Source organism: Penicillium cataractarum (genome assembly GCF_028827025.1).
Source record: "Penicillium cataractarum strain IBT 29864 chromosome Unknown utg000004l, whole genome shotgun sequence".
NCBI lineage: Eukaryota > Fungi > Ascomycota > Eurotiomycetes > Eurotiales > Aspergillaceae > Penicillium > Penicillium cataractarum.
In genome coordinates, this window is record NW_026622740.1 from 2312141 (window position 1) to 2339442 (window position 27302).

The 27302-nt window shown below is 49.7% G+C and overlaps 12 protein-coding genes across 12 annotated transcripts; 6 read left to right on the top strand and 6 right to left on the bottom strand.

Annotated features, from left to right (window-relative positions):
* Positions 1-1049: 1049 nt before the first annotated feature.
* N7496_005336 (uncharacterized protein) lies at positions 1050-2477 on the top strand (the record flags this gene model as incomplete). The annotated part of the gene is made up of 1 exon (XM_056698265.1): positions 1050-2477. One exon carries the CDS (start codon positions 1050-1052, stop codon positions 2475-2477), a length of 1428 nt encoding a protein of 475 aa, XP_056556790.1.
* A 681-nt stretch (positions 2478-3158) lies between these two features.
* N7496_005337 (uncharacterized protein) lies at positions 3159-5261 on the top strand (the record flags this gene model as incomplete). The annotated part of the gene is made up of 1 exon (XM_056698266.1): positions 3159-5261. The coding sequence occupies one exon, from the start codon at positions 3159-3161 to the stop codon at positions 5259-5261; it is 2103 nt and encodes a 700-aa protein (XP_056556791.1).
* Positions 5262-6203: 942 nt separating this feature from the next.
* On the bottom strand, positions 6204-7663 carry N7496_005338 (putative cytochrome b5 reductase; the record flags this gene model as incomplete). Its single annotated transcript, XM_056698267.1, has 2 exons — positions 6204-7501; positions 7552-7663. 2 exons carry the CDS (start codon positions 7661-7663, stop codon positions 6204-6206), a joined length of 1410 nt encoding a protein of 469 aa, XP_056556792.1.
* A 710-nt stretch (positions 7664-8373) lies between these two features.
* N7496_005339 (cytochrome P450) lies at positions 8374-10203 on the top strand (the record flags this gene model as incomplete). Its single annotated transcript, XM_056698268.1, has 3 exons — positions 8374-8506; positions 8602-9438; positions 9515-10203. 3 exons carry the CDS (start codon positions 8374-8376, stop codon positions 10201-10203), a joined length of 1659 nt encoding a protein of 552 aa, XP_056556793.1.
* A 2416-nt stretch (positions 10204-12619) lies between these two features.
* N7496_005340 (uncharacterized protein) lies at positions 12620-13189 on the bottom strand (the record flags this gene model as incomplete). Its single annotated transcript, XM_056698269.1, has 1 exon — positions 12620-13189. The coding sequence occupies one exon, from the start codon at positions 13187-13189 to the stop codon at positions 12620-12622; it is 570 nt and encodes a 189-aa protein (XP_056556794.1).
* Positions 13190-13788: 599 nt separating this feature from the next.
* N7496_005341 (CVNH domain-containing protein) lies at positions 13789-14175 on the bottom strand (the record flags this gene model as incomplete). The annotated part of the gene is made up of 2 exons (XM_056698270.1): positions 13789-13985; positions 14043-14175. 2 exons carry the CDS (start codon positions 14173-14175, stop codon positions 13789-13791), a joined length of 330 nt encoding a protein of 109 aa, XP_056556795.1.
* A 1641-nt stretch (positions 14176-15816) lies between these two features.
* Positions 15817-17488, top strand: N7496_005342 (putative MFS transporter; the record flags this gene model as incomplete). Its single annotated transcript, XM_056698271.1, has 4 exons — positions 15817-16229; positions 16368-16841; positions 16893-17034; positions 17090-17488. 4 exons carry the CDS (start codon positions 15817-15819, stop codon positions 17486-17488), a joined length of 1428 nt encoding a protein of 475 aa, XP_056556796.1.
* A 987-nt stretch (positions 17489-18475) lies between these two features.
* N7496_005343 (phosphatidylinositol-specific phospholipase C/glycerophosphodiester phosphodiesterase family protein) lies at positions 18476-19928 on the top strand (the record flags this gene model as incomplete). Its single annotated transcript, XM_056698272.1, has 2 exons — positions 18476-18816; positions 18887-19928. 2 exons carry the CDS (start codon positions 18476-18478, stop codon positions 19926-19928), a joined length of 1383 nt encoding a protein of 460 aa, XP_056556797.1.
* Positions 19929-20066: 138 nt separating this feature from the next.
* N7496_005344 (uncharacterized protein) lies at positions 20067-20598 on the bottom strand (the record flags this gene model as incomplete). The annotated part of the gene is made up of 3 exons (XM_056698273.1): positions 20067-20302; positions 20357-20428; positions 20499-20598. The coding sequence occupies 3 exons, from the start codon at positions 20596-20598 to the stop codon at positions 20067-20069; spliced, it is 408 nt and encodes a 135-aa protein (XP_056556798.1).
* A 702-nt stretch (positions 20599-21300) lies between these two features.
* Positions 21301-23375, bottom strand: N7496_005345 (uncharacterized protein; the record flags this gene model as incomplete). Its single annotated transcript, XM_056698274.1, has 10 exons — positions 21301-21418; positions 21488-21572; positions 21656-22097; positions 22162-22291; positions 22343-22473; positions 22526-22611; positions 22662-22755; positions 22804-22978; positions 23039-23194; positions 23254-23375. 10 exons carry the CDS (start codon positions 23373-23375, stop codon positions 21301-21303), a joined length of 1539 nt encoding a protein of 512 aa, XP_056556799.1.
* Positions 23376-23874: 499 nt separating this feature from the next.
* N7496_005346 (uncharacterized protein) lies at positions 23875-24766 on the top strand (the record flags this gene model as incomplete). The annotated part of the gene is made up of 2 exons (XM_056698275.1): positions 23875-24033; positions 24083-24766. 2 exons carry the CDS (start codon positions 23875-23877, stop codon positions 24764-24766), a joined length of 843 nt encoding a protein of 280 aa, XP_056556800.1.
* A 282-nt stretch (positions 24767-25048) lies between these two features.
* On the bottom strand, positions 25049-27214 carry N7496_005347 (3-oxoacid CoA-transferase; the record flags this gene model as incomplete). Its single annotated transcript, XM_056698276.1, has 8 exons — positions 25049-25183; positions 25249-25470; positions 25535-25652; positions 25714-25745; positions 25799-26237; positions 26307-26493; positions 26558-26842; positions 26914-27214. 8 exons carry the CDS (start codon positions 27212-27214, stop codon positions 25049-25051), a joined length of 1719 nt encoding a protein of 572 aa, XP_056556801.1.
* Between the last annotated feature and the right edge of the window lie 88 nt (positions 27215-27302).

A 27302-nucleotide genomic window follows, 5' to 3' on the forward strand; every position in this document is an offset into this window, starting at 1 on the left:
AGCCTGCTTCGGGAATGGTATCTAAATTTGAAGATCACTGGAGTGTTTTGACGGTAGTATACTTGGTTCAAAAAGGGACTGCATGATCTGATGAGGAATAACACACGTTTTAGCTGTAGGTACTAAGAGTATATACTGTCGATTTTTGTGGAGACAGATCACCTCTAGACTGTTGAACTACAATTTATGATGGGTTATAAGTATATGATCTCTAAAGTTGGTAGCTTAATGATTGAAGGTATCTAGCCCACCTATCGATATGTAATTCGTTGAGTAATGCGATCTCTCCATATGACTCCAGATCTTTTTCATACGCAGCGCTAGAGTATATATTATTGTAGTCATACTGGAGAAGTTCACCACGAGGCTCAAGAAGACCAGCCCCACTAGGCGGCAGTTGACCGAGATTTAGAATCTCACTAGACCCCGAGACTCGCCGCATTTTTCAGGTTCGTTCCGCTTTGAATCACGTTGATTGTTGATTTCTTTTGAGAGGCGAAACAGAAAACAATCCTGGTCAGCTGATCATGACTATGTAGCGAAAATTCTCTCGATCACGCTCATCACGATCATGCAAGACAATGTTATCTCCTCCAACTCTCTATCTTGCCAGGCTATTTTTGCAAAGCCACAATAAGCGAACCAGTCACCGCCAGCGCCAACCAGCGCAATCCCCCAATAGGGACTAACCCCAAACCTAGCCAACTGCTAAACCCACGCTAACAACTGCTAGGCCCTGTCCTTAGCCTCCTCAGACCCTGAGAGCCAACTTGTCCGGCCAATCGCACCACGGCGACTCCGGCCTTAAGCCTGACTTGGTTCGGGGGCAATTTCCCCCTGGTCCCTGAATGGGCATTTCCGACATGGAGGCGCTTTTCATGGACCCCCAAACTGAAGCCTCGCCAGGTGCAGGGACTGGGAAGAGGCGCCGGTGGAAATTCTCTTAAATGGCACCCCCCATGGCCAGAGCCTCATCGTGGTTTTTCTTTCCCTCGTAGCAGGGGTGTCGCAGTCGCAGTCGCAGATCCAACTTCCAAGGCCCAGTCGCCATGGCGCCTCCACACTCGTTTCTTTACTTTTTGTCGCTCGTTTTGACTTATCTAACTCCATTCGTTCTCGGCGCGCCTTGGATCGTGACCGACTATTTCCAGGTGGTTCCAGAGGAGGTATACGGTGATTACGATACCTCTAAGCATGAATGGTCGATTATTACCACTACGACCTATGAGGAGATCATCCCGACCGCTACTTCGTTGCCGGAGGCTATTCAAACCAACGTCGTTGTCGAGACAGATTACTATGCCGGTGCCGCAACCCTCGTCGAGAAGCTGTACCCGTCTGGTGCGGTGGGTACCCCCGTGCCTTACAGCGCAAAGTACGGTTATCAAGACAATGGCTGGACATCCACCATTTGGGTCGTGAATTTGACTTACTCTGCACCAACTGCATGCTCGACCCAATGGACGACCACCACCGCTGTCTCGGTCACGCCTCCCCAGGACCGCACTTTTGACCGTCTCTTGCCCACAACCGCTGCCTATACCTCGTATAGCGTGTATAACGCAGAGGGCTTCCAGTCATCTACCTACATGTACAAGTACATCTGGGTTGCTCCCACCCAAGTGCCTTCTACATCGATGAATCAGTTGAGCGACGAGTACTATCCCGCAACGCTGTACAATAACAACGACAAGAACTGCCGGTACGAGGGACACGGGTACGATTACTCCAGCAACCCCTACGACTACTACGACGACTACAATGATGGACTCGCAATCTCCCCGCTGGCCATCCTACTCATCTGCGTGATTGGCTGGGTCGTCCTATGGTTCCTACTCGGCATCCTAGAAGCCTGGATCCGATTCCGCCGCCTGATGACCGGCTGGCAGACACGCCGCGGAATGCCAGTCTGCTGGGCCTTGACAATCATGCCACTCACACTATTCTGTCTATGCTGTTTCCGGAGGGGATATCGTGCACGCACGGCACATGACTCGGCCGTGCTGCAGAGTCGCTGGAAGAAGATGACTGCGTGGCGCAAGTTCGTGCTCTTCTGGAAATGGGGTTTCAGATACAAGTACCCGACTATCCTGGGTCCTGCACCTGAGCGTGTCATGCCCAGCAAGCGGCCTGGCAAGCATCCCGGTTCGTCTATGGGTCCGCCTCTGTTGTACTCGACCCCGCCACAGACTGCGGTGTATCCGCCTGTGTCCCCGGTTGTCTCGTTGAATCGGGAGGCTGTCCCTGGTGCCCCGGGGCCGCAGATGAGTCAGGCAATGCCGATGCATCAGCATCCTCTAGCACCTGTACCGGTACCGCAGCCTGTCCCTGAGGCCTCGGGTGCGTTGCAGAGTGTCCCCGAGCAGGGGCATGAGCCGCAACAACCTCAAACCGAGGGCCAGACACAGACCCAACCCGAGACTCAGCCTCAACGTCAAAATCCCACCCAGGACGGCGACATTGGACGGGCTCATTGAGGATGAGTTGAGGGATTTCGATATCATTGAATCTTTGTTTGCAAGGGCAGCATTGATCTGTCTAGACACGTCTTTTACGACTTGGATACCATTTACAGCCAGCCGGCGTTTTCTATAATTATTAATTGTCATATATCATTGTATGAGCATATTGGAATTGAAAAGTTCTATCTTGATACCACTGCGTCTAATCATTGTCTGTTTGGGAATTTTCTGTAAACCAAACCTAGAGGTGGAACTGAACAGAGAAGCAGCCGGATTCGAGTATGATCATGATTCTATTCATAACCAGCAGGTTTTCAGTTGTTGTTTCTATATCTAGAAGTCGAGTATGTCCGAGTATGTCGTCATTTAGACTTACAAAGTGGCTCAGCTGGGTGGAGACACTTACCAGGGACGCTGGTCTGGTAGTGGATGCTAAATGACAGCCCCGCCTTCAGCTGAGCCGATCATCACGAGTCCAAGTCAGCAGCTGTTGTATACACCTTCCATTTCAAGGGACTAGTGACTCACTTGAAGCGCTAACATATAGCCCGACCATCTCGCTGTTGATTTGAGCTATCTTCGCTCTTTAATACCTTCTCGCGCACCATCAACAATTTTGACGAACACACGACTTGAAACGATTCACGTCATTTGTTCACGCAAATCGAACTATAATTAATTATCTCTATATCGCTCATGGAGGAAACTTCGCCTCTCGTTGAGGCCGCTCGCAGCGGCGATCTAGATCTGGTAAAAACCCTCATCGAAAAGGACGCCGATATCCAAAAGACCAACGACCGTGGCTGGACACCGATCAATGCGGCTTCTGACGAAGGCCATATCGAGGTAGTAAAACTACTTCTCGAGCATGGAGCAGACCCCAACACCAAATCCAATTCAGGCTGGACACCAGTTCATTCAGCCTCTGATAGTGGTCATGTTGAGGTTGTTAGACTACTTCTTAGCCGTGGTGTGGACATCACGGTTCCGAATGAAGAAGGGAACTTGCCTATTCATTCCGCTTCTGGACTTGGCCATTTCGAAGTAGTGAAACTACTCTTGGAGCATGGCGCGGACTTTACTGTGCTTGACGAGCGGGGCTGGATGCCGATTCATGCTGCAACGATAGGCAATTTTGTCGATGTAGTGAGGATTCTGCTCGGGCATGGAGCGAATGTGGAAGCTCTGACTCGAGACGGAGACACGCCGCTCAATATTGCGTCTCATGCAGGTCATATCGAATTGCTCAGGGTGTTTTTAGAGCATGGTGCGAAGATTATGGTTCAGAACAAGGAGGGATGGACATCGGTCCATTTGGCCTCGGGGAACGGTCATGTTGAGGCAGTGCGCCTGCTATTCGACAATGGGGCAACTGCCACACTTCAAACTACCGATGGAAGGACACCCATGTGGATAGCCGTGGCTGAAAGCCAGATCGAGGTGGTTAAGTTGCTTCACGAGCGTGGAGGCGACTTCACAACACCTCATCACGCCGGTCTCACACCTTTATCCATATCCGCATACGACGGGAACGCCGAATTAGTGAAATTGTTTCTCGAGTGGGGAGCTAACCCTGAGTTATCCAATCCACTATACATGGCTTCGGCTAGTGGTCATACTGAGGTGGTACAACTACTCCTCGATCACGGAGCAGATCACACGATTGTCCACAAGGATGGACGCGCGCCGCTTTGTACAGCCTCTACCTATGGCCATACAGAAGTTGTGAGAGTACTTCTGGAAAGAGGTGCTGATCCAAATTTCACGACTGAAGATAAATTGACTTCCCTATTTTTCGCTTCCGTTGACGGCTATACTGAAATAGCCAGGTTACTTCTGGAGAAAGGTGCCGAGCCTAATTTTGCGGGACCGAGAGGAGTTACACCCCTGATTATGGCTGCTGGTGAGGGATACGTCGAGATTGCGCGACTACTTCTGGATAATGGGGCGGACATTGCTGTCACGGACGGTGATGGGAGTACAGCGCTGCATTCTGCTTCGAGGAAGGGACACCCCGAGGTCGTTCGTTTGCTTCTTGAGCGTGGTGCGGATGTGAGACCAGGAGATACACGGACGGAGAGTACGCCGCTACACCTAGCCTGCTACGGTGGGTTTATCGAGATCATCAAGTTGCTTCTCGATAAAGACGCAGATGTCGCGGCTGAAGCTGAAGATGCAAGCACTCCACTGCATTATGCTGCCTTTTGTGGACAGGTCGAGACATCTAGGCTTTTGCTAGAGCACTTAAAAGATGGCTTTGATGCTCGCGACTTCTACGCTCGCACTCCACTTTTCTGGGCTTCCGCCATGGGCCATGATGATGTTGTTGAGCTTTTTATTTCGCATGGAAGTTCAGTGGATGCCACCGACCGCTACGGCGCGACACCTCTCTTAGCGGCCGTGAGAAATGGGAAAGAAAAAGTTGTGGAACGACTATTACCTCTGTCAGCAATCGATATCAACTCTAAAGATTCCCAGGGTCGAACCGTGGTCTGGTGGGCGACAAGGTCTGGAAAGCCAGAAATTGTCCAGCTGATTCGCGAAAAGGCTGAGATATCTGATGAAGATGACCTCAACCTCAAGATGGAAGGTTTGGCGGTCACCAAAGATTTCGAAGAGAAAGTTGATTGGTTATGTGATATTTGTACTCGGCCATTCTCGGGCAAAGAATCGTCTTATCAGTGCGTCAAGTGTGCCAAGTTCGAGATTGATGTTTGTGTGGAATGCTTTGAAGCCGGGGCCGGATGTTTTGACTCGTCTCACGAGTTGGCGCTTCATCGGCGTGATGAATCAACCTGAATTATGGGCTTGTGAGATGGTTTAGGCCGTCTTGTATGATAATGACTTGGAAATCTCCGCTTATGTCGAAATGACACGTCCATGAAAATGGGATCATACCCGTTCTTAATGATTATGAAATGAGCTTTCTTTTACCACATCTTCTTTGTAGGTCCTTTAAACGATTAGTGTAAAGAGGACGTAAACAGGATTCTCATTCCATGCATGCACCGTAGAGGACATATGGTGTCTAACTAAAAACCGTCATGAGACCATTTGACACGAAATACTCACTACCTCGGTGACATTCCCGAGTCATCGTAGGAGGCATATTCGGTAACCCGATAACTAAAGCCCTGCCCGAGACCCGATCGGTCACATCCCTTAGTCAAGAAGATTTATATCATCTATGCTAAATTAAGCTAATTCTAAATAGAGAAAAAGAACCTCGGTCCGTCTAAGTACCGGCATATCCATATCCATATCCATATCCACCAAGAGTATGAAGCAAACCCCTGCATAAGCAAGCCCAAAAACCGTGGCATCGGCGCAAACCGTGCAGGATTCGGGACCATGAGTGGAGAGAAGATGTCTCGGTCTTCCCGAGAGGTTGCGTCAGTACCTAAACTAACAGCAAATCTTCAATCAAACCCAACATTATCAATCCAATTCGAAATCCGTTGGGTCATCGGACATGATACCGTTTCAAGGAAGACGGCCCGGAACGTGCTGAGCTTTGTTGGTGCGATGATTTGTGCAGAGCTTGGTGTTGGCAGGTCTTGCTCCACAATTCAAACTAAAACGAGTCTAATTACACTAAGAAAATTTCTAGAACGGCTTTTTAACTTGAGATGATTGAACCTCGGCATTTTCCCCTTTCGGTAGGTAAACTTGCCTCGTATTATTTTCGTAGCTCAAACCAATACTATACACCAATGGAAAGTATAAACGACTATTCTAAATCTAAAAGCAGAATACCTCATCGCTCATCTTCGACACCGACCCGGGCGTCTTGAATCCAAGTGTAGCCAGGTTCTTCTTCGTAGCACCGATCATACCAGGCGGTCCACACAGCAGGACCTTCGTGTTTGGGCCCTGAGCAGGCATATGCTCACGCAGCACATCAGCATCAACAAAGCCCGTGCCATAAGCCCAGTCCTCCGGCGCAGTATCTAGCATATACCAGACCTTGAAGTTACCAGGATACCTCCGGGCGAAGGCATCAAGTTCCTCACGCAGTAAGATATCAGCCTCGCTGCGGTTCGCGTAGACCAGACTGATTTGCGTTGTGTCGGCGTCATTCTCGCAGATCGCCCGGATCAATTGGTACATGGGTGTGATACCAGTACCGCCAGCGACCATGCCGATGTGGCGGGCCACATCTTTGGTGTACTTCATCGAGCCCTTGGGTCCACGGAAGGGGACTTGTTCGCCGATTTCCAGACCGGAGAGGTACCGGCTCATCAGGCCGTCCGGGTAGCATTTCACCACGAGCTCGAGGCGCCCACGGTCGAGGTTGTTGGAGGTAGGTGTGTAGGAGCGGGTGACCGTTGCGCCATCGACGATAGCCTTGATGGCGACATGCTGGCCGATGGGGAGACCGAGGATTGTGTTTGGCTCGGGCAGGCCAAAGATGAAGCGGTAGACGTTGGGGGAGAGTTGGTGCTTAGCTACCAGTGGTAGGTCTTGGTAGGTCTGAGGCTCAAGGAACCCGCGTGTGAGGTGCGGGTCGACGCGGACAACCTTCTTGGCCTTGATGCGCGGAGGATACCGCATGAAGCCGGAGTCGATCTTGGTGAAACGACTGGCTTGCTTGGCTGCGTAGACACCGATGGCGCCGCAGATCAGGCTAGCAGCGAGGAAGCCATTTACGAAACCGCCACGCGGGAGACGAATAGTTTTGAAATGGCGAGGTATAATGTGAGAGATAGAGCTCAGGCTGTTAGAAAGGCATGCACTGGAGCTGTAGATGTAGAGAGCTGGGATGATGGTGCTCAGAGTGCCGGCCACGCCTGCCACGGTGCCTATTGATGAAGATTTGGGAGGCTCCGGTGTATTTTGTGAGACGACGCGCACGGCTTTGGGCCGCACATACTGCTGCGCATCTTTGAGAGTACCCACTAGGTAGGGTTGCATAATCTCGTGGGCGTCTTCAGAATGACCGACATCTTCGTAGGCCGCGGTGGCATCCTGGCCTGCTACTTCAACGAGGACTTCTGCGCCACCGGGATGATCTTGCAGATATTCGGTGATATCGAAAACTATATGTAATTAGCAATTGACTCGAGGAGTATTCAGCAGATTATCTTACCTTGTCCGTGAATGACAATCCACGTATCAGTCTTGGTGTTATGCGCCGCAATATCTTGCATAGAATACTCAGGCAAGACCACATTGGCCTCCTTCGTCTCTGAAGTAGCCATTTCCAAAGCTTATAGCAAACAGTATAGAATCGTCAAGTCAAAGCCAAACAGCGAGAGGGAAGAATAAAACAAGTCGCGCAATCACCGACAAGTGACGACCAAATGTATACCCACTCCACAGCCAAAATGTATCTCCCGTCTTAACATCCAATCAAAAACAAAGAAAATAACAACTCGGTCATCTTCCATGCATAAATTCCCCCTTCAATGTGTATCCACCATCCAAAAACACAATTCAACCTCGGCGCAATCAAAGACAATCCAGGAACAAACGGCATCTTCTCCGTCGTACCCGACTTGAACAGGTAAACGGCACACCGACCCCGAAGCCGATCCACTGCGATCCCGAGAAAAAAGGCACCTATCGGCCGCATTTACCCTCCGATCGGGAATGGCGTCGGTCCTGCCAGGTACATAGTGGGGGGCAAATTGTGCAGACTGGGACGATCATCGCTTGATTCGAGTTGGACGGTGGGCCCGCGATCGCAAATGCTGAAACTGCCGAGGCAGGCCATCAGGCATAGAGACTGCGTAAACTGACATTTCGTGTAGTTGGGCAATTATGTAGGGCAAGATGATTGCCAATTGAACTGATAGGAGTGGAGTTGGTCGGATTGATTTGGATTAGAAATAATTATATTAGTTCGCAGGGTTTCCGTGGTGGTTCTCTTTCTTCTTTTTCTGGATGAACAATCTCATAACCGGTCAATATGGTCGTCAAGCAATTTTACCTGCTGGGAGAGCCTAGCTCTACAGCAAGGAATGTTGAGTTTGAAGAAAAGATTGACTTTGAAGGATTGCAGCATTGGATTGCTGGCCAGTTTGCCATTGTCGAGTCAAACGGTATGTTCCAGCGAAGTACTTTGTGAATGACAACTTTAAACGTTTTAAACTTTACGTATGTTAAGCATAATCACTAAACTAACATATTTTTCCAGGCATTGGCTTCCAGTCTTCAGAGGCTATGCTCTCGAGTGTCTCCGAAGTCCTCTCCTCCGCAGACCCAATCGCCATTTCGATAGATGGCAAGCCCGTCCGCGAGATCCCCGGCCCTAAAGGCCTTCCCTTCGTGGGTAACTTCTTCGAAATCTACCCAGACCACTTGGGTAACCACCAGCGACTCTTCGATCAATATGGTCCCATCTTTCAAACTACCAATATGGGCCGCACAATCTACCACACCAATGACCCCCAACTAAGCGCAATCGTCTTCGCAGAGTCAGATTTCTTCAGCAAGAAAATCAACGAAGCCCACCCTCTGTACCCTATCAAGAACCAAGAAGCAGGTGTCTTCCTCGGTGATACGGATACCCCAGAATGGCGCGCCGCACACAAATTCCTGCCGCCAGCTCTGGGCCCCAAGGCCGTGCGCCACTATGCGCCGACGATGCAATCCACCGTTGAAGACGCGTTTAGCGTATTCGATCAGCTGGATGAGGCGGGCGAGGCCTGGAATGTGTACCAGTACATGCTGAAGCTCGGTTCGCAGGCGGTTGGTAAATTGGTGCTGGGTATTGACTTTAAGCACTTTACCAGTCCGGATGCGCCACCTCATGAGCTTGTGTATCGTATTGCAGAGTCGTTGACGTTGAATAAGAAGGTTGCGGCGCGTGGTGATTGGTATGCTAAGCTGCCCTTTGGTGATCCCAAGAAGTTGCGGGATGCGAGGTGGCGTATCATTGAGATGGTCAATGAGTCTATTGCGAATGCAGAGCGTGGTGGTGTGGAAGACTTGCCCTTGCAAGATGCTGCGCTGAAGGCGACGAACATGGTTGGTAAGTATACACTAATGTCTTTTACGCAAGCCTATCTATATCAGTCTATAATATATTCAATTAACCACGCACATAGACTACGCAATTCGGGCAACAGACAACAAGGGCGAAAAACTCCCCAAAACAAGCCTCATGCAAGCCCTCGTCGTAGCCACCGGCGCAGGTTTCACAACGACCAGCTCCCTCCTCTCCTGGCTCATCTACTCCCTCGTCAACTACGACGGCATGCAAGAGCGTCTCCTCCAAGAACTCATCGACAACGACATCAACGCAGACACCCAAATCACCGCCGACCTCACCGACAAACTCACCTTCATGGACAAGTTCATCAAAGAAACCCAACGCCGTCACAACCCCTCCTACCAACCCGCCCGCACAGCAAAGGTCTCCATGATCCTACCAGGCGGATACAAACTCCCCGCCGACGCAGTTGTCATCCCGGCCCTGCACCACGTCCACAATAACCCTGCCGTGTGGGATAACCCGGCACGATTTGACCCAGATCGGTGGGATACTGATGCGGTGCGGAATCGTCATAAGGCGGCTTATATTCCTTTTGCGGCGGGCCCACGGATGTGCATTGGTTTCAACTTTGCATTGCAGGAGGTTAAGGTGTTCTTGCCCAAGTTGTTGTATCGGTATAAGTTTACGAGGGAAAATGATGGGCCGATTGAGTATGATCCGATGTTCCAGTTGATTCGGCCGAATAATTTGTATGTTAGGGCTGAGAGGAGGGTTAAGTGGCCGCCTAAGACGGAGGTTTGAAGGAGGATATGTGGTGGTGATGTAAATACTGTATGAATAGAGATAGATTGGTAGATAGAGTATAACAGTGAGATGGTGTTGTACAGTAATTTGATCACTTCTATTAATTAAGCTTCTTTTCAGGTTGATCTTTAGTGCTTAACTCATACAGCAGCCATCCTTCTGGTTTACTTGAGATTCTCATTCAGGCTATTCAATTGTGACAGAATTTAAGAAACCATTGTTTTAGTCATTCGATCTTCTGGGCAGTTCTCAATAGGGATTTACGACTGTGTACTGAGGCTTGGAAGCGGCTCCGGGACTGGGAAAGCGGATACTTCAAGAGCTATTTAGCATGCTTAACGAGCCCTACTGGATTGACTTTCTGGCTTGACATCGATGACTCTCAAAATCCAGCTGAGGATATCTTTCTTTGTCTATTTATAGTTGCATGACGTCCGGCAAGTCCACACTCTCCACTGCCGTGTGCGTGTAGAAATATCAAGATCCAAGGCAGGGATAGCTGGTCTATGAATATTGCAATATGTTACACCACAACGCTAGGTAACGGTAAATTCGACACCGAAAAAGGCTACTCTTGACACTGTTTTAAGCGTGGTGTAGTTATACCGTAATCTTAGTCATCGATTTCACACCTGATCTAACTATACAATCATTTTCGCCCTATTACCGGCTAACTTGTTCTCCTTCCGGTAAGCTACCTCCGCTCTGTTGCAGTTTTAGCAAATATTTACTATAGATTTAGTGGCCTCTAACTTGACAACCTTGGGGTAGGGCTACTCTAGCATGTTCCCCTCATCCCCAGGGTTAATATAGTCGTCCTAGAAGTTCTTCTTCGTTTAGAAAAGGATCGCCGCTAGGTCGTGAGCGTTACTAGTGAACCGCTAAAGTCCCCCGTCAAGTCATCGTTCTCAAACTCCCTCCCGCTCATAACTCCAATATATTTTTGCTGTTACGAAACCAAATATTGGCCCACCGCTCCAACCCGGCGTGCTAAACATGTGAGCCTGAAGCTCGCGCCCGGTAGCGCCTTCATGATCGACCTGGTAAAGTTGCCCGCCGGGCTCCAATATTTACATAACCGTTCATCACGTCCCTGGGATATCCGACAGAAAACAACGAGCTAGGAGGCAGGTACTAGAAGCTATCGCTCTAACACCTGCTCCAGAGTCAGCCGTACCTGTCGCCGAGCGGGTTGTTGAGACGACAGATGACATAGTCCACGCCGACCATATCATCGGTATTCCAGACGCCGCGGAAGTCTGTAATGTAGCTGGAACCTTATGGCTCACAGTCGTTCTTGTAAGCTGGCACGAAGCGCATCCACCACCCGGCCATTGCTCCCGTGCCAGAAGCTGCGCGTGGGACGTAGTGACTAGCAGTCAGAAGCAGGTTGCAGCCGATGAGAGCCGCGCTTCCGGTCCAGAATGGCGCTGAGAAGTTAGAATTGGTACTGATAAAGAGCCTCCCGCTGTAGTAGAATGGTTAAGAGATGTAGTCGACCACCTCATCCCGCTCCACGACACGATCAAGACGCGAATCTCCTACTATCCTTTTGAGTTCGCCTGCGTTTTGGGCTCTAAACTCTATGGTCTTACAACTACCCAAGTCAACGATTCTGAGGTCCTCGGGAGTGAAGCTGTCCGTGGTGGTTGGCGCTTGGATCAACGAGGCCACCTGAGAGAGATCAAGTCTCCGGCCGGTTTTCCGGCAAGGGCGTCGATTTTGTGGACATAGCTGCCGTTAGCAATAGTTTCTTGGGACATGATAGAGACAAGTGAAGTCTTTATAACAGGTTTATAGTTTTTGATACACATATTTATAGTATATCTGATACGGAAGACAGAATAGCTGCTCCGTCATTCTTATATACTGGTCAGTGGTGGACAAGGGCTGTATTTTTTGATGGAGCTCTTGATCGATGATCTGCTCTGGCTAACGCTAATAGACTAAAGATTAGACAGATTATTAAAGTTCAGCAAGATAGATTTGTTAGTATCCTTGCCATTCAATGCCAATTTACCTTCCCATATTCCATATACCCACCTCTCGATGTGCTGGCTTTATCATGGGTAGTATGACTTCCTACCAAGGAGCCAGCGCAGCTATTCTCGCTGCAAACGGCTATGATGGCAAAGTCTCTTTGTTATGACAGGATGATTCAATGCGCGGTAGCACATGTGGCACAAAGAAAATCTAGTCCTCGGGAGACCCAGCCGCAACCCATCTCTAGATTACGGTCCGCACACATTCGTTCCCTGGTTCGGCGCCGATCATCAATCAAATGACTTGACGTCAGCAGGACTTGCAATAAACCAGTCAGGTATCATTATATTCTATTTTATTGCTTGTTACTTCCTCTGAGGAGGAACCTTTCTGAGAACTTGATTCACCTACGCCGACAGTAAAGTACAACTCATGAGGCTGAAATGCCCATTTCCTCGTCAACAGGGCGGACTCTCCCTGACTGATTGCTCCTCTCCAACTGCGGCACATGGACGTAAGAGTCGGGTTGATTTATGTCAATCACGTCCTGAATCATCTTGTACTGATCGAAAGCGTCTTTGATCAGGCTCATAACGTCTCGATTTGCCTGCTCGCCCTCGCCATATTTCAGATTGATCTCCACCTCTTCAATAAAAGTCATGAGTTTTTTGAGCTCAGCCATATCCTTTCGTAGACGCTGCGGCAGACCGCGCCCCTTCATGAGAGCAAGGACACCAGCAATGACAGTATTCACTGCCCCTAAGATGGTGATTGCCAGCATATGTTTGTCTCCCAATGGACCTAGCGCTGTAATCGTAGCACCCACAATCAGCTGGAGTATAGCGAGGAAGTTGAAGACGATAGAAAACAATCGATTGAGTGAGGTCTTGTGAATCTCTTGGGCCCTTAGCTTTTTGCATAAAGCGCTTGTGGCCGCGCGGAAAATCTCGTAGTTGCGAGGCGAGGTGCCATCTCTTGAGGATTGCGACGACTCGGGCATGATAAGTAATTTGTGCGAAGAAGACTTTGGCTGGCCTGAAGCTACGCTGGTGTGGGTGAAGACGACAAAATTTGGGGTTCGAAGGGAAATGCAAACATATATCGCCATAACTTGTGTCTAGAATGTCGTAGTTATCTCTTCTGACTCGGCTTCTTTCTATGGATGGGCTTAACATTCTTGTCGATTCTTCTAGACCGACGTGCGGCGAGTGGGGGGTTGTCTCTGCGTTCCAGGGGTTAAGGTATCTAGGAAACGAATCTCCTTGCGGCAAAATATTTTGTTGCATTTAACGGACGTCATGGAATCAGTAGGTTTAGCTTCGGAGGCTTAAGGAAGTGTCTTTCTTATATGGCGAGTATTTCAATGTACTCTCCATTAGTATGCACAATTCACATGAAACTCCTAAAGATTTTGGACTTAATTCATTGAGTGTTCCAAATGAACAATTACGGGACATTTTAGGGCATAAAAATATTGAAAAACAAACTAAAGAACTTTTAATTCACAAGCGAGGGTACAGTCGTGATAGTTGGTAGGGAAAACCTCTCTATCGAACTTGTTAACGCTCGGGATGAGTCTATTGTGAAGTCGCACGATGCTTACCAATGGAATTCGAGGTTCCCATCATTATTACTGATCCTCTCCGCCAGATTAACATCTCTGTTACGGAGGAACGTGCCATCCGAGCCGCGAAGATCAGCTCTCAGGATAGGATTATGGCCAGCGCCTTCCTCAGGATTGAATGTGATGTTGGTTGCCTGCTCTGTGAACTCGGTTCCCCCCCACTGGAAGCGACCTGTCTTATATTAGTGCGCGACATTCTCCACATCAAGTCACAGAGCTCGATACATACCGCCACTATCGCCAAGGCAAGAGTCCAGCCGGAGCTTGCTCTTGTTCCAGCCGCCCCCGTTCCTCTGGCAGTAGCCCACGAGGTAAGTGTCACAAGGATACTGCTCGATGTAAAGGCCCCTGGTTGCATCCATGACGAGTATATTCAAAGTGGACTTGTTCAAATTTGCCAAACTTGCGACTTTGTTGAGCAATGGCGACTGCCAACGGCCGGACAGTCGACGAAATTTATAAAAGAACTGGACGTACGCTAGTCATGGCTAATTTGGTTCTAGAACTATGATGTAAAGTCTAGAACTACGATATAAAGTTTCAATAATCTCTGTCGCTTCTTCCAACCTGGTTGATTGCGGGTGAGTTGACAAAGTGGCATTTCGCAAACTATGGGTATCCGTTGCTGGCCAGACCACCACATCCACATGTGCACGAGTCCGGTCGGTACAAGCCCAAAGTTTGGTTCGGATCAACGAACCGGATCAGCCCACTACCGGCTCTCTAACGGCACTGGTTCCTGTGTTCTCCGGAAATTCTTCTTTCTATCTGGTATCATGGTCCCCAGTTCGGCCCATGTCGCTCAGCGGCCATCTGTCGGGGCCAGATCCGGCGATCTGCACTGGGGGGTGAAGCACTAGGCTTGGAACCCAGTTGCTTGGCAGTAGATCTAGATCCCGCGGTCTGAATCAGTAAAATATCGATGACCCGACCCTCAAGCGTGATCCAGAGGTATGCATGTTCGCGTGAGTATACTGCCCCCAATCTGGGACCCCGATGCCCTTCGAATGCAGTCAGCATGTGGCTGCAGATGCAAGGGTCAGTCGGGTATCAATAAGGTCTACTCTAGCGCAGTATAAGCGGGTGCTCGTGTCTCCTACAAGGTAGAACCTTGAATTTGAATATCCTAAGCTGGATCACGGCAAAACAAACTGGTGCGGAACATCCATTCGCCCACCAAAACCATTCATCAAGCCTCATGCTCGGCGAACCATCAAACCCCTGCAGGCCAATCTTATTCGAGACCTTAAAGAGCAGGTTCGCGCCGCGGCTCTGAAAACTCTCAACCCAAAAACCGCGACATCATAGGAGCCCCCATCTGAAGCCGCAACCACCGGCTCCAAGGTAGATAGCTATTCCTGTATCACGCAAAAGCCGACTGCCACGGCATTCGCAGGAAGCAACATGAGATCAAATAGGTCGATTAGCCTGAGCACTGGGGGTGGGCCGATCAGGTCGCTCAGGGAGCTGCTCATGTTCACTCCGTGATCTGCTCAGGGCGAACATGGTGGTTACCTTACCTTATACTCGGGGGGCCGATCATTTCCTGCGGCAGCATTTTACCGTCACCTAGATTACATAGGTAATACTGCGATTAGCGCTCGAGGCCGTAGAGAATAGTTAGAAAAAGTCGTTATGAATTACCATAATTAGAAGTGTATGCGCAGGTGCAAAAATATCTACCAATCTATCAGGTTGGATCTATCACGAATCTTGAAAAAGGATCTGATTAGAGCAGAATTGGTTTAACTAATTCAGCCAATCAAAATGCTACACTGACATACTTTGTTTCTCTCCTCCGACAGTTTAAACTGCAGCCTGTTCAGTGATGAATATCGACTCCACACCAAACCCACTTCAACCAACCATCTCACCCGTAACAATCACCGAGTCCGAGCTTGTCATTCTCGGATTTATTTACTCCAACCACAACTTCTCCGAGCTCACTTCTCCCCCTCATCCATCAACCTCCGGTGAACCACCAGACCAGACCATTCACAAACATGACGGAACACGATCAATCGCTCTCGCGATCCGGTCGCATCATGACCGCTCTATCTCACACCCTAGAGGAACTCGGTCTTGTTACAATGTACCACTCCACCCGAGACGTCAAGTTCCTCTGCGCCCAGCGCTTCGTGCGGCTCTTCGCGTATGGCGGGTCAACACTCATTCTCGCGTCGTACCTATCAGCCATTGGCATCGCGGATGATAAGATTGGGCTGTTTATGACCCTCACCCTAGTCGGTGATGTGGTTATTAGTTTCTTCCTTACGCTGTTCGCGGATGCGATGGGTCGCAAGGCGGTTTTGGCGTTGGGATCGGCGTTGATGGCTGGTAGTGGCGTTGTTTTTGCCATGTCGGGGAATTATTGGGTGCTTCTTGCTGCGGCGGTGTTTGGTGTTATTAGTCCGAGGTGAGTCTTCTCCTCTCCTTTTCGATCGTTGCTGTCAAGGTGCTGTGTAATTTCGAGGTAGCATCTAGAGTGCTGGATTTGTGTCGGTGCGAAGTCCGATGTTTTAGTACAATCCCCCGCTAACCCTTCTTACCGCAGTGGGAACGAGATTGGACCCTTCCGTGCTGTGGAGGAGTCTACTCTCGCTCATCTCACTCCGCATGAGAAGTTGCCCGATGTCTTTGCGTGGTACTCGCTGGTCGGTACCGCGGGTACTGCACTCGGCCAGTTGATTTGCGGTTGGACCATCAGCTCGCTGCAGAACCTGCACGGATGGGCTTTTATTCCATCATGCCGAATCATCTTCTTCGTGTATGCGGGCGTTGGTATCGTCAAGCTTATCCTCACGTTGGCACTGACTCATAAGGTCGAGACGGCCAAGAAGCAGAAGGCGCGTGAGCAGCAGAATGGCGAAACTCGACCACTGCTGGCTGATTCTGCGCCTGCTGAGCAAGAGGCTGTGCCGAAGAAGAGGTCCCTCTTTGCATCCATTGAGAAGGATCTTTGGTCGCTAGTGATTCGATTGTTTATCCTGTTCGGCATCGACTCGTTTGCGTCGGGTCTCGCATCTCTGTAAGTCAACCAGATAAATGGCTGTGAATGTGTCATTACTAACAAAATCAGCTCCTGGATGACATACTTCTTCCACCGCAAGTTCAGCTTGCCCGAAGGCGAGCTGGGTACCATCTTCTTCGTGACTAGCTCCATCGCCGCAGCATCCATGCTTGTCGCGTCCTCGATCGCCAAGCGTATCGGCAATGTGAAGGTCTGTTTCCCACCCCATCGCGCATCCAATACCTACTTACTAACCACCATCCCAGACAATGGTCTTCACACACTTGCCCTCGGCAATCTGTCTAGCCCTCATCTCCGTCCCCAACAGCCTCCCACTAGCACTAACATTCCTCGTTCTCCGCGCATGCTCTCAAAACATGGACGTGGCCCCACGCTCCGCCTTCCTCGCCGCAGCACTCCCCTCCGACAAGCGCACCGCCATCATGGGCGCTGTCAACGTGGTCAAGACTACCAGCCAGAGTCTGGGTCCCCTTCTTACAGGCATCCTTGCGCGTAATAACATGTTTGGCGTGTCGTTCATTATCGCCGGTTGCTTGAAGGTTACCTATGATCTGGGCATGTTGGTGAGCTTTGCCGGCAAGGAGGCGGAAAAGCGGAAGCAGGTTGCTCGTGAGGCCAATGGGGATGAGGAGGAGACTCGTTAGAGTAGGGATTGTGTGTGGTTTGATTATGTGCGGCTGGGAAGTCGTACGATGTCATACTTGTATCATATTATTGGGCTCGTGCTGTGCGGGATGATGATTGATGTCGTACCGCAGACTGCGTTCTTTGGCACGAGCAGGGAAAATTACCGGAGATTTAGGGCTTTATCAAAGTGAGTCGACTTTATCGTCTAGTATTATGACGGCATTTTGTATGCTATACTTGTTTAGAAATTGGGCTTTCCTTCTATACACATATAGATCCCCGTTGGCTAAACTCTAAGCAGGAACCCTTAATAACTTTAAGCGCAATTGCACTGGTAATTCTCATCGTAGACGAAGGCGTCGGAAATATCGCCGATGGTGCCATTTGGGGGCTATGTTTCATGATAGATCACAACAGCTACCATCACTGAATACAGAAGTAGTTAGTTATCAACGATAAGAAGTAAGCAGTAAGCAGCAATGCCAAGCATCTACCCTGCGCCATTCTGCGTTGGCTTCGGAGTAGTTTTGTGGAGTTTTATTTAGGGCGATTCCAGCCGAGGAGACCCTGAAAGTATAAGCATCACCCTCCTCTCTGGAATTCAATTCCTGTCTACTACATCAATTCTGCTACCTTCAACCGTGACGCAAATATTTCAAAGCTCCCATTACACTACCAGCTAAAAGATTAATCCGCCGGAAATAAAATCCACGACGGGTAACTCTCCCAAAAAAGAAACCCTCGCCTCGCAAGAGTCCCCAACTTTAGGCAACCGCTTTTCCCCAAAAGTTTACCAGAACCAACACACCAACCACGACTCCCCAAAATGAATAGCCTTCTCATTGCCCATAGACACTAGGCAGAACCCAATTGCAGTACAGGAACTGCAGTAGTACAGTAAATGATGCTGTACGACCCCACTAGCTCATTCATATAAAAGCCAATCACCCGGATCGACGGGAGGTTATGGCAATCAAGCTTCGGCGCTTCTTCTTGGCTCCGTCATGGCTGTCCAAGGGTCCACCGTTTGTCAGTCCAGTCTAGAGGGTGCATCTGTATCTGCACCGGCTGGAACGATGTTGCAGGGGATCCCTGAAGAGGAGGAGGATGTCTATCTTCTAGACGATTATGATCCGGAGGGCCAGCGGCAGAGCCAGGAGTGGAATCCTGGTGTTTTGAACACGCGAGAGAAACTCAGAGTCAAGTCTTCAAGAAGGGCTTCATTGGGATCGAGACTGTTGCCGTGGAGATGTACGCATATGCAGTACGAGTCGAGGATCTGGTCGAAGAGTGTGCTCTTTTGTGGATTTGTGAAAAGGCCGTTTTGGATTCTCGTCGCTATTCTGTACGTTGGCTTTCTCGTCATCTCTTGGACTTTATATCCAGCCACGACACCCAATGCTAATACTATACAGCGGTCTCGTTAGTCTCTTCTCCTTCGCATGGGATGGTGTCCTCTCCGTCCTCGCAGACAGTCGCGATGCAGGCATCTTCCCCGGCCAACGGCCGTCACTCTTCTCGGACTGGGTCACACACGGCGTAGTCCCAATCGCATGTCATTCACACAACGACTATTGGCGGCGAGTTCCGCTATTTTCCGCGCTGGCAGCAGGATGCACCAGCGTGGAAGCCGACATCTGGCTAGACGGCGACGAACTACGTGTCGGACACACGATGCGCACTGTTCTCCCGAATCAATCACTGCGCAGTCTATACATCGATCCACTCCTCGATATCCTCGAACAACACAATCCCGCCAAGAATATCTCATCGGGAGAAACAAAATCATTAATAGAAGCAGAAGACTTTTCCCCGGTCGGTATCTTCGTCACGGAACCTGATCAACCTCTGATCCTACTCATCGACTTCAAAGCATCCCCCGAACTTCTATGGCCCATCCTCATGGAACACCTCCAACCTCTCCGTCAAAAGGGCTACCTCACACACTTCAACGGAACGACACTTATCCAACGCCCAATCACAGTCGTAGCAACGGGCAGTGCACCCTTCCACCGAATCCAAGCCAGCAATACATACCGCGATATCTTCTACGACGCACCCCTCGACAAACTCGTCCCTATCCCTTCAGCACGCAAACCCGAACTGGAACCCGAATCCGAATCTAAGACAAGCTACATCCCTGATCCGGACTCGGACTCAGACTCTCCATACACAAAATACAACAGTTATTACGCCTCCGTCGATTTCCACGCTAGTATCGGTTCTCTCCCGCTAGGCCGCCTATCGCAGGATCAATTGGCCAAAATACGAGCTCAGATTGCGGCTGCGCATGACCGAGGCTTAAAGGTTCGGTATTGGGGTACGCCTGGGTGGCCGGTTGGATTGAGGAATTATGTGTGGAGGGCGCTGTTTAGGGAGGGGGTTGATATGTTGAATGTAGATGATTTGAGGGCGGCGAGTAGAGTGGATTGGAGGATGAGGGGGTGGTGGGGGTGATTTAATTGGTAGTTTCTTGGTATATTTTAAAAAAAGCAAGATCATTTCACGTTTTGCATTGTTTGTAGAGTGAGTCTAGTTAGCGTCTTTCTCGAGTCTGGTTTGTATGGTTGGAACGTGATACCCCGTCGGAGAGGTTCAGTGTTGCAACCATCTGCGGGTATCTACAAACCCATTCCAATCCCGCGCCGCGTCGTAAACAATGTCTGAGTCCATTGTCTCATAAACCATTTCCTCCAAATAGCGCTGCATGCCCAGTAACGGACATTTATCATTGAGCCCTCTGACAATCAAAATAAAGGCCATGTACTGCTGACCACCAAGACAATATCGTCGAAAAAGATGTGCGAAGCGGATATCTACTGGTACCCCATCTTATCAAGATATTGTCAGCATAGAACGGTACAGTTAAATTGGACTATACTCACCTTCTTGATTCGGATCTACTCCTGTGATGAGATGGAAATCACCATTAACCATGAATGCAACCCTGGCGTTTGCTGGGATTATGGGTTAGTTCAGTTTCTCCTGGCTTGTGTATATGAAGGACGGGGAGAGTACAGTACGGACCTAGGATCTGCTCGCGAAGGCAGTGCACTTGGAGCGGGTTCTTTTCGATGGGGTCCTCTTGGCTGTCGTAGAACCTGCAGTCATGCATGTCAATCTTCATGGTGTGTTTTTTGAGTCCAGGAGATTTGTTTGGAATGGGTGAGGGGCTGCTCTGTTGATGAGAAGGAGGACTCGTGAGAGTGGACGGGAGTGGAGGCTTTTCCAAAGTGAAGATAAGGAAGAGAAGCTTCCTGACGCGTTTTGAAAGAAAGAAAACGGGGGTTGTTTTGATGATGGCGTCGAGATAGGGAAATTCCCGTTTTTGGAAAGTAGGATGCTTGTTTGCTTCTTTCGCGTAAGGAAAGCGAGGCTGAAGGTACATAAAGAAGGACAGAAGTGAATGGTCTTGTGTATTCTGTATATGACTATACTGACCTTGTCTCGAAGAATCTTGATTCAACCGGGGTAGTATATCTTGGGCGTGTCGACTTTTACAAGCTTCTTGGCCACAGCCTTTCAACAAGATGCGCCAAAATAGGGCGACATATGCTGTTAACATAGTTCTGAATGAGACGGTCTTGCCTTCTAATTCCTTGATATAGTGCATGTAGGCTTGATTGGTATTAGACATGAGCGTACATTTCGTTCAGGACGGTGTCCAAGATCCAGTTTCATTCAACTTATAGATTCGTCGCTCGTTGTAATATCTTCCCTTTTTAATCAGGAGGATTCATGGACTACTTCCCATTATACTACCAGGATGTATTTCAAATTCCAAATATCCAAATCCCAACCGAAATATCATATCAACAAAACACATCCCTCAAAGAACCATGATAAAGTTCGGGTTCCGGTCATCATTATATCCAGCATACTTATCATACTTTCCATTCCTCTTATCACGATTCACCTTTGCGCAATACAGCACATTGAACAGAATCCTACAAATATTAGCATCATAAACAAGATCTAAGTCAGACAGGAAGGAATTAGAAAATTCAAAAACTCACATAAACCAAGCAAACACCAATAATCCCATAATAATAGTATGTCCACGGTGGAAATACGGCTTATCACGAGTGGGATAGTTGAACGCTGCAAAACAAAAACAAACCCATTAGCTTCGTTCACCACAAATAAAATATAGATGCAAGTGTAAGTGTAATCGGGAAACATACTCGCAACAAACCCTCCACAATTCGCAATCGCCAATTGCATCGCAGACGTAGTCGCCCTCTTATAATGACCAGCCGAGTTATTCGACATCCACACCAGGATACAGGGTACACTGGCGTATTGGCCCGTCGCCATGAGGAAGGTCATTCCGTATTGGATATGGGGGTTTTTGACGTTTGCGATGACGGCGTAGCCGATTATTGCGATGGGCAGGGTGAAGAGCATTATTGTGCCTCGGAGGCGGAGTCGGTCGGAGACGATTGCTACGAGTACTGTTTGTTTGTTAGATTTGTGTCGCACCTTGAGAAGGATTAGGATGGGGGGTTCGTGGGTGGTGGGTGATTTACCTGTGATTACGGCTGCGACGGCGTAGGGGATGACGGACCAGAGTTGGACTTCGTTGGCGTCTTTAGCGAAGCCGAGGTTTTGGATTATTGTTGGGAGCTAATGAAGTGTTAGTTGTTTTTCTAGAATATTGGGTTTGAGGGGGTAAGTGGTTTTAACGTACGAATAGACCGAAAGAGTACAATCCGGAGAGAATGGCAAAGTACGCAGTGGCGGACAACCAGAGTTGTGGCTCTAGGATACCTCGACGGACTTCGGACCATTTGAATGCGTCTTCTTCTTCAGCCAGGGTCCTACAATGGGTTAGCTGAGAAGAATTTTGGAGAGAGTGTGAATCATCATACCCATCTGCTGACTTGGGGTTATCCAACAACAATCTCTCCCGACCAAACTCTTTCTCTTCCTGGGTCAGGAAAGTCGCAGACTCCAGAGAGTTAGGGAGGATGACGAAGCTCAGAGCACCGCACGCAAAGGTCTAATTTGTATCAGTCATGGTCTGATTTATCGCTATCTGTGGGACGACATACCAGCAGTCCTTCAATGATTAGAATCCATCGCCAGCCTTCCAATCCACCACGGGGTCCAATTTCCGCAAGTCCACGAGCAAGTAGACCTAGTCTGATTAGCCTCATGCCTTGCAAGTGGTATAAAGTCGCTACTTACCACCGAATGCACCCGACAACGACGCGGCAGTGTAAAACAAACCAATGCGCAGCGCCAGATCTCCACGTCGATAGAAACTCGACAAGTATAGCACCTATAACCATGAGAAAATGTCTAGTATATTTCGATCGCTGGGTCATACCATGCCAGGGAGCAAACCTCCCTCCGCAATTCCAAGTAGCGCCCGCACAGCAACGAAACCCGCATAATTCTTAACAAACCCGAGACACATGGTAATAATACCCCAAAGCGCGGTCAAAAAAGGCAGCCACAGCTTTGGGGAAGCTTTCTTTAGCACGAGATTACTTGGCAATTCACTGGTAGATTTGGTGGTCAGTTCCAGTTCAGGCCGGATTGGACGCCTTGAAATCGCTTACCTGCAGATATACGTGAGATAAAAGACCGTCAGGCCGACGTCGTATTGATGGTCGGTGATCTTGAGATCCTTCTCCAGGCCGATAATTTTGGCATTTCCGACATTTGTACGGTCGAGGAATGAACAGAGGAATAGCAGAGCTAGCATGGGTAGGATCCTATAGGTTGGTTAGGGAGTCGTCAGATACCACGTTGTGTATATCTCCTAGGGACGTACCGAGTATCCAGCTTGAAGAGAACCCGACGTGTAAGCTTTTGTTGGTGCTCATGGTCGCCGAAGCGATTGAGTTCGCTCCGTTTGGGATCCTCGACTTCCATCACGCCCGGTTTGTGTTCCATTGTAATTAATGCACGATGGTCTCCGTCGAGTCCTAGTGCTTTTTCTCTGCAGGGCAGGTGGAGAAAGGAAGAGATGCAGAGGAGGAGACAAGATTAAGAATGTCAGCGAGCTGCAAGGGAACAGATAAAAAGGAAGCACATTGCCCGCGTTCGGGGGCCAGTTCTACGGCCGACTCGTTAAGGTTTAGGTGTGTACACTGCTACTATTACTACTGTACAAGTATTTTTTTCTGCTCCTCTCGTTTTCCCCGCAGTTCCCCGGATTCGCTAATGAAACCCTTTTTGTTGGGCGGGACTTTGTGCTTAGCAGGTTTTGGCTGATTCTTAGTCTGCTTGGCTGTTTCAATGGTAAATTATGTAAATTACCGTACGGACGTCACCCGGTATCGGCGTCCACTTCTGATTGCCGGACCTCGGGTCTTCTCTTGCTTCAAATTGGCTTCGCGGGAAGCATCTTGGGATCTTCAACAATCCATTTACTCCTCTCCCTAAGCATACCATGTCGAGACTCTCCCCAAGCTTGAAAGCATTGATCAATGCCCCGGCTGCACGGCCACATACCGTGCCGGCGCCTCCTAATATCGCCCACGTCTACCGGAGTATCCAGCAGACAGCCGCGGCGAACAATGTCTCGCAGCCCTCATGGCTCGCGCTCTCGGTAGGTCGCCGACCATCCAGTGCGACTGTGGAGTACTAACACCATCTAGACAGCCGCAACAATGACCATGAACTCCCCCGAATCCCTCACAGCCCTACACCAACTCGTCTCCTCCACATCCCCATCCACGGCAGTCCAATCCGCCGAACTCATGCGCGAAGTCGGCCTCAAATGCATCAGTTTCAACGGCATCCCCCGCACAATTAACTGCCTAAACGCCTTCCGCGCCGCCCTCCCCGAAGAAATCACCTCTCACCTCTCCACAACCCCAACCCGCACGCCCACACCGGAGAACATCTCCTCCATCTCCGCCCGCGGCCGCGCCCTCTGGGACTCCATCTACCGACCCTTCGAGAACAAGCTGTACTCCAAGCTCGCCGCGTCACACCCGGATCTGCCCGTGCACATCCTGCATGCGAACTACGGGGCGCTGTTGTCGGATCCGCCAAGGGAGAGTGGTGCGTCGGCCGGACGGGTGTTGACGTCTATTGTGGCGGTGGCTTGTTTGCGGGCACAGACGGGCGTTGGGCCGCAGGTTTTGTCGCATGTTTTTGGGTTGAGGAAGGCGCTTGAGGATGGGAGTTGGGTTGGGGATGTTGAGGGGGAGGAGGGGGCGAGGTGGTTGGCGAGTGATGAGGGGAATATGTGGATTTTGGAGAGTGTGGATGCTATTGTTGAGGCTATTGGGGGAGGGAGTGGATCGAATTTTGCTCCTGGGAAGGCCAAGTTGTAGAAGGGGGGACGTTATGGGATAGAGATTGTTTGCTGGTTTGTTGATTATTTTGTATATAGCATGATGTTATGCAGTATAGACAAGGGGAATGAATGTACATGGAATGCAATGCAGATAGGATTGCATTATAGGATACTTCGTCAGTAGTGCTCATTGAGTACTCCAAGATGTAAAGACGAATGGGATAGTCAGGTCCAAGAACCTTGTATCATCGAGGATATCAAAATTCTAACAATGCATGGTCTACAGTATATACAAATCATCCCATATAATATCTCCCTCTTACTCCATAATCTCCAAAGTCTCCGCAACCTTAAACTCAGCATCAGTCTTACTCCGAACCTCCTCCACCTCCACACCAGGAGCCAGCTCTGTCAGCGTAAGTTCGCCCGTCTTCCTGTCAACCTGGAAGACACACTGTTTCTTGTCAGTTACCATACTTCACCAAATATCGCCAACATCACTCCCAGGTTCTGACTCACCAAATCCGTGATAATAGTGCTAACAACGTTCGCCCCCGTCAATGGCAGACTGCACTTTTGCACGATCTTGGGTGATCCATCCTTGGCTAGATGGCTCGTCGCTACAACGATCTTTGTCTGATCCGGGTTTGAGATTAGATCCATGGCACCGCCCATGCCTTTGAATACTTTGCCGGGGATCATGTAGTTGGCCAGATCGCCGTTGGCGCTGACTTGGAGGGCCTGGACAAGGAAGTAGTTAGTATTGATGTGTTTGGTATACACTTGAGAATCGGGATTAACTTACTCCCAGGATTGATACGTCGACGTGGCCGCCTCGGATCATGCCGAAGGATTCGGTGCTGTCGAAGGTTGCAGCGCCGGGGACGAGCGTTACGGTTTCCTTGCCGGCGTTGATGATGTCTCTGTGAGCGAGTTAGGAGATTTCTTCTTGAGTCTCATTGCAGGATAAGACGGGAGACTTACGGATCAACCTCGTCCTCAGTGGGATATGCGCCCTACTAAAGTCAGTCCACGAATCTCCAGATAGCTTCCTTTCCACAGAACATACCATGCCCAAAATACCATTCTCCGATTGAATCCACACTTTGACATCCTTTGGCAAGAACGAAGGTGCGAGCGTCGGAATACCTATTCTCAGTGAGTTACTGAGACCACCTCTCCTACAAGTCAAGATCTGATACTCACCAACGCCCAGATTCACATAGTATCCCTGCTTCAACTCCTTCGCCGCCCGACGACCAATCCGCTCCCTCTCAATCTGCGCCGCATCCTTAACAGATCCGTCACTGCTGCCGGTCTCACTCTCGCGCAGCTTCTTAATCTCAATGTGCTTTTCGTCGGTAGCGGGCACGATACGGTCCACGAAGATACCAGGTAGATCCACGTCGTTGGGATCGATTGAACCGATGGGAACGATATTTTCGGCTTCGACGATGGTCAACGTCGCGGCTTTGGCCATGATCGGGGCGAATGCTTTGGTGGTGTATCTACAGCCATGAGTGATGAGCGATGAGTACCGTTGACGGGATTCAGTCATGAGATTGGTTTATACTCACCGGAACACGCAGTTACCAGCCTCATCCACCTTCCACGCCCTCAAGATGGCAACGTCACCCGTCAAGGCAGTCTCCATAAGATACGTCTTGCCATTGAACTCGCGTGTCTCACGCGGCTTTCCCGACTCAAGCACCTTACCAGACTCATCCATCCGCACGGGGATCTTTCCCTCCTGGATAAAAGTGTCTAAGCCAATCAGCAAACTATAACCCTCCCATCACTCCTCCTCGCAGCAGAGGATATTACTTACGAACACCAGTCGGCGTAAAGAATGCCGGAATGCCCGCACCACCAGCTCGCAGTCTCTCCGCAAGTGTACCCTGCGGACACAACTCGATCGCAATCTTTCCCGACAAATACTTCTTCTCCAACGCCTTGTTATTCCCCAAATACGACAGGATCAACCGATCAATCTGGCCAGTCTGTGATAACGTCGATAGTCCGCCCTTGCCAGCTGCACCGGCATTATTCGACACGGCAGTCAGCGAGTGCAATTGCTCCGGGCCACGACGGTGCATCGCATTGATTAATGTTTCTATCGCGAATCAGCATGTCACTACACCACCACCTTTTTATACTGAATCCCAGCGCTGAACGCAAACTCACCCGCAACACCACAAAGTCCAAACCCAGAGCTCAAAATCGTCGATCCACTCTTAATATCCGCCACCGCGGCATCAGCATCCTTGAACACCTTCGAGCCCCCGCGCTCAATCTTCGGCGCGAGAGGACTAGCTTGTGCCGTGGAAGAATACCGGCTTTGCATGTGCACATTTGGCCGAGCCATTCGCGGGGCTAGAGGCCGCGTACTTGCGACCGCACATCGGACACCGAGGTATAGCCGTGGTCGGCAGGATGTGAGCGCTTTACGCGATAGCGTGGATGAGGATACTCGTAAGGATGCCATGATTTCACGTCTTTGTGTTCTCAAGTCAGGTTAGTGGGAGGAAAGAAAGAGAAGAGCTGTTGATTAAGAGCTCTCTGTTGACGGTGGT